At 49.4% G+C, this 6,026-nt stretch overlaps 1 protein-coding gene across 1 annotated transcript in view; it reads right to left on the bottom strand.

Annotated features, from left to right (window-relative positions):
- LAS1L (LAS1 like, ribosome biogenesis factor) overlaps positions 1 to 6,026 on the bottom strand; it is a gene marked incomplete at its 3' end in the record, with an annotated part of 38,472 nt that overhangs the window by 12,074 nt on the left and 20,372 nt on the right. The window contains exon 7 of the mRNA XM_014518464.2: positions 4,568 to 4,677. Within this exon, the coding sequence (XP_014373950.1) occupies positions 4,568 to 4,677 (110 nt within the window). The remainder of the gene's footprint in view (positions 1 to 4,567; positions 4,678 to 6,026) is intronic.

Below are 6,026 nucleotides of genomic sequence, written 5' to 3'. Positions count from 1 at the left end.
GTCGTGGAGGGTAATGGGAATCCAGCCTGCACATCCATCCTGCAGTCCTCTCCCCTGGGATATTTTTACAAGACTGGAAACATTATTAAATAAATAAATATATCCCAAACTATTCTACTGCTTCTCCTCCTGTGAGGCATTTTTGTGAAGTCCCACATGCCCAGCAATACTGTGTCCTTATCCCTGCTGTTTATTCAGAGGGTCCAAAATGTTTTACAGGTGCTATAAAAGGCCACTGAGATTCCTCTTGTGTGTCATAAGAGCTGTTCAATAGCACACATAATGATGCACTGGACTCTCTCTTCCATATCTGCACCAAGAAACATTACTTTTCAAGCCATTAGATGGTCATGATCTGGCCTAAGACCAAGTAACCTAGAGCTGAAAAGCTCTACATGCCCTTCATGTCTCAAGCAATCAATCCAGATCCCCCCCAAACCAAGAAAACAAATGATCAGAAGTTCCAATAATTAAGAAAATGAACAAAAACAGCTGGAAAATAACAACTGCAATTTTCTTTTGCAGCTCTAGGTTGCAAGTTACTAGGGCTCTCTGACCTGACACTCCATGGACTGTCTCTAACCCACTTCCAGATGTCTGCTGTATGTTCCAGGCTCAGCAGTAGCCCTGTCTTAGGACTGGATGTCACCACCTCCAACTACCAAAAACAAGAGCGTTGTGTGTGTGTTTGAGCAGAAAGTTACAACTCCTAGAGGCTTGTTTCCTCCCTTCTCGCTCTACAGAACTCCAGCCTGGTGCCCAGACACAGGTACGCTGGCAAAGTTTTAATTGATAGGGCTGCCTCTGAATCCCATCCCACTCACCAACTGTCTATTTTGCCCCACGCTAGCAAAGATCAGGCACAGCTCAGATGCTGAATTCAGCCAGGAGAAAATTCTTCCAAGCACCCACATGAAATATTCACAGCAAGATACAGCATGATGTGCTTATAAAAAAAGCTATGTGGCATAAATAATTTAGAGGGGAAATGTTAGCGTAGCTCTGTGATGCCACTGGCAGAAAGTAAGTGCTGCAGAACCCCGAGAGTGCTCAGGTCTGCAGCCCTAAGGCCACCAGTTCCCTATCATGTCATCAGCTCCCAGTGTTTTAATTGGGCTGACGCACATCCAGCTCCCCCACTGCCTACAGTGATATTAAGCAGAAATAGGACAGCAGCTTCAAAACAGCGATGCCTCTGAAAGGCCACGCACAGCTGCAATCAGCTCCATGTTCTGAGCTTTGGAGAAGACTAATTCTAAGCACTGAACTATGTTCTGGATTGACTTGGAAACATATTTCCAGGGCTAAGCATTCCTGATTCTCTTGCACAGCAGAGAAAATGGAGCAGAAGATGAGAGAGGGGACATCTAAGGGGGCATGAAACCTAGAGCAGCAATTCAGACAGAGTTGGGGGACTCCCAAGCTAAGTGGCAAATTTGTGATTTCAAGGATCCTACTGGATACTACCAGCTGTTCTGTGGCTCCTTCATGCTCTGCGTGGAGCATAGGGGAGTATATACAGGAGTTTAATCCTCTAATCGCCTTGCAACAAAACCCTGAATAGATATCATCAAAAGGATAAGTGCACCAATAAGGCAACATTAGAGAGACAATGTGTGTGATCATACCCAAGTGCACAGCTTCTCAGTTATAGCAACTCCATCCACTAAGATTCCTTTTTGCCTAAGGCAAATGCATCACTTGCCATACTGAAACCCTCCAGTGGGCCCCATTTCACTTTAAACACGGCTTTATTGTTCTCTCTAAAGCCATTCACAACTCTCCCCCCAGTATCTCACCTTACTAGCTTCCTCAAGTATCCATCAGCCACCTTTCCACGCTGAGATTTTCATGCCTTTTTCCAGAGGGGAAAGCTACTACCTAGCATTTTCAAATCCTTCCTCAGGCTCTCCTGGCAGCACAGTGCCTTTAAGACACAGCTAACTGGCCAGGATGAAAGGCACATGGAAAACAGTTGTCAGTTTTCATAGTTCTGATTATTAGAAAAAGCTTATTGATATCGATTTTGCTAACTGATATCTGCATTCAGTATCTATAGAAGGGCTGCTATTTTCTTTCCCACAAAACTGCAGATGTTTCTTGTCTTAGCGCGTGTATTCCTTAGAACAAAGACCAGTCTTCAGATACGTCTATAAGGCAACTAACATAATGGACCCCAATCCAACAGAGTCCTCTAGGCCAGTGTTTCTCAACCTTTTAAGTAACAAGTACCCCCTAACTTCTGAAAATTTTAACAAGTACCCCAACACTCAATTTTCCAGGGGATTTTATATTTACAGACTAATGTGTACCATATGTTGGAAGAAGGGCTGTGTATATAAAGCCGTGATATGACAGATGTCTGATCTGGTATGGGTAGGGTTGCCACCTTTCACACCAGGGGTGCACAACTCAAGTATGTACCTGGGCTAGAGGTGATGTTGGCCAAAGCTAGGAGGACTGAACCCAGTGCCACGCAAAGCATGGCACGCCAAATTATTACTGGGGAATGTAAAGTGCCATGCAATGCATGGCTCACCAAAGTTTTTGCCATAGTTTGAAGAGGAAAAGAGGGCAAGAAATAGAGAGTGTTGGGGTAACCGTGTACCCCCCGCCTGTGTCTCGCATATCCCCAGGGGTACACATACCACAGGTTGAGAAACTATGATGTAGGCCGAGGGTGGCCAACCTAAGGCACAAGAACAAGGGAAGATTCTGTGTGTGGCAAGTGGTAGATCAGAGAGGGGGTAGGCAGCACAGCAGCAGATAGAGCAGGAAACAGACAGCAAAGCAGGAGACCAGATAGGAAAGGGAATCACAGTATTACTCAGGGAATGTGTGGGGCTAATTTGTAGCATGCCTGTGAAAAAGGCTGACCCCCACTGCTCTAAGCCACAGCTCATAAGAGTATCTAATGATATAGAACAGGACTATCATTCCCCTAAGGCTGCTGTGGGAGCTCAAACCCATCTACCTGATCAGGCAGCTGTAAAACTGAATCAAGCACACAATGCCTGAAGATCCTCAGGTTGAAAGCACTGCAGAAATGTAAAGTACACGAGAAACTGCTGCCCCATTCCCCATTGCTTTCCTCCTCTCTGCAACCATTTTGCCTACTGCCTCCATGAAACACTACCCCCAGTTTGGCAAAGCACTGGTTATAGTCCACTTCAGGGACAAAACGTTTTGCTATAACTTAAAACCAAAAAGCCAATGGTCAACATTCAAAGCAATACTTAATGACAATGACACAGCCAATTGTCAATAATAAAGCTACTACCCCAGGATCATCCATGAGCATGTAGCTGCAGTGGTTTGTGGATGAAAGAAAGGAAATAGGAATGAATAAGTCAGCCAGGAGGAGCAGCTGCTGACCAGCCACTGGCAGAGAGCACATTCTTTAGTAGAGTTCAAATGCTAATGAATTACCTGCAGCCTCCTATGGCTTTGTCTGCAACTCACTTAACGGCACACTGTAAAATAGAGGCGCACTGATACATTGGTCCAATATAGGATCAGCACCGATATAAAGAAAATTGACTGTCAGAAATTGGCCTGATGTGGCTGAAAAATGCCCTGTGCATGCGTGCAGCCGCAGCGCAGCACATCAGTGGAGAGGAGCACAGCCCGACAGCGTAGAGAACTGCGTGCAACTGGTAAGTCTGTTGTGGTGGAAGGGGAGGAGGGAAGGACATGGGGGGGCAGATCAAGGCCCCCGCGGTGAGGGGAGAGTGGGGCAGGGGCTAGAGCAGGCACTGCCCAGCCGGGTCGGGGCAGCGGACGGAGCTGCAGCTCATCTGGAGGGCACAGGGGAGGGGGAGTGGCTCCTGCTGCTGCGCACACCCTGAGAGGGCACAGGGGGCGTGTGCCCCTGGATCTGCGCAGGGCAGGGCAGGGTGGGCTGCAGCTGTGGGTTGGGCCGGGGCTGTGCCGGGTTCTTCCCAGTGCAGGGTGGGGGGTGACTTGGGCCGGGCTGTGCTCAGGGTGGGCAGCGGCAGTGCTCAGAGGGGCGGCTGTGGGGGGCTACGGCGAATTTTGGGTCAATAATTTGGGGGCCCAGCTCCCGCCCCACCGGGAAGAGTCCCGCACAGCCCCGACCTCAGCCCGCAGTGGCAGTCCAGTCTGCCCATGGCTCATGGAGATCCGGAGGCACACCCCCCCCATGCCCTCCTGGGGTGCACGCAGCAATGGGAGCCTCCCCCAGACAAGCCGCAGCTCTGTAACACGCCCTGCCCCACCCCGGCTGGACAGTGCCTACCCCAGCCCAAACCCCAGTCCCACTCCTCCCTCACCGCAGGGGCCTTGATCTACCTCCCCATGCCCCTTCCCTCCCCACTCCCCTTCCACCACAACAGACTTACCAGCTGGACGCAGCTCTCCAAGCCATATTGGAAATCAGATTGGTATCAGCCCATATGCCACCTTAAAAACTGGCTATTGGTATCGGCCCCCAAAATCTCTATTAGTGCACCCCTAAGTAAAATGGTACTAGAAAACAGTAAATAAGGCACTCTTCAGGACTGGGGCCCTCCCTGGGGTAGGGGGTGCTTCTCTCTTAAGACCATACCTGTTTTCTTGCACCAAGTCTTTGATCTGGGCTAAAATCCACTCCACCTCAGAGGAAGGATTACACCAGACTTTCTGGGCCTTTCCAAAGGGCTGAAACTCCTTAAACACCTGCATGAGACAAAACAGCATTAATAAGAGATAATACTCATTATCAGATGGCAGTTGCTGAAAGCAGAGGCTAAAGAGAAGAGGCATGCGCTAGGTGTTTCAGTCACAAATCCTAAAAGGTTTTTCAAAGGTCCCCTCTTACTAGCAGTATGAAAAACAAGCATGCAAGTGTTCTGAACTCAGAACAAGGCTCAACAGAAGAAAAGAGCACAAGTGAAGATTCAGAGTCTTGGTACCTGGTTTCCCTGCTCCCCCTGCCTCAAAGAGAGTGCACCCATTTCCCATTTCTACTTGGGTCAGAGTTTTGGCAGTTTTATTAAGTACATGGCTGACCTAAGTGGCATATCAGCACAACCAGCTATGCACTACTGTGGACAGGTGAAAGTACCCACTTAACAAGCAGGAGCAGTGGGAAAAAGAGCAAACCAGGTGCCTGACAGCAGCAAGAATGTAAAAGGACAATGATGGGGTTACAGTGCCACTCCAGAAATTGGTGACCTTTCCATACATATACATTTCTTAGTATAATGGGGTGCACTGTGGCAGAGCACTCACGGTGCCTACCACTTTAAGGGGCTATAGAGCAGTCAATAGGGCAGCCAGCAGATGCCAGCTAGCCCTAATGAGGAGGTCGCCTGACTGCAGGAGGGCCCTGGGATTGGAGGAGGGGACTGAGCAGCCTCCATTTTAGATTTCATAGATTTCATAGACATCAGGGCTGGAAGGGACCTCGGAAGATCATCGAGTCCAGCCCCCCGCCCAAAGGGCAGGAAGTCAGCTGGGGTCATAGGATCCCAGCAAGATAAGCATCCAGTTTCATCTTGAAGGTGTTCAATGAAGGCGCTTGAACCACCTCCGGTGGCAGGCTGTTCCAGACCTTGGGGGCTCGGACAGTAAAGAAGTTCTTGCTTATGTCCAGCCTGAAACGATCTTGAAGTAGTTTGTGACCATTCGACCTCGTCATCCCTTGGGGCGCTCTGGTGAACAAACGTTCCCCCAGATGCTGGTGGTCACCCCTGATAAACTTGTAGGTGGCCATCAGATCACCCCTGAGCCTGCGCTTTTTCAGGCTAAAGAGCCCCAGGGCTCTCAGCCTGTCATCGTAGGGTCTGCTTCCCTGACCTCTGATCATGCACGTGGCTCTTCTCTGGACTCTCTCAAGCTTCTCCACATCCTTTTTGAATTGTGGAGCCCAAAACTGGACACAGTACTCCAGCTGCGGCCTCACTAAGGCCGAGTACAGGGGGAGAATGACGTCCCGGGATTTGCTTGAGAGACGTCCCGGGATTTGCTTGAGACGTCCCGGGATTTGCTTGAGATCATCGAGTCTGACCCCCTGCATAGGCAGG

This window comes from Alligator sinensis, unplaced genomic scaffold (assembly GCF_000455745.1).
Source record: "Alligator sinensis unplaced genomic scaffold, ASM45574v1 scaffold809_1, whole genome shotgun sequence".
NCBI lineage: Eukaryota > Metazoa > Chordata > Crocodylia > Alligatoridae > Alligator > Alligator sinensis.
Note: the sequence above shows the minus strand (reverse complement) of the source record. Positions and strands in the feature narration are given on the sequence as shown.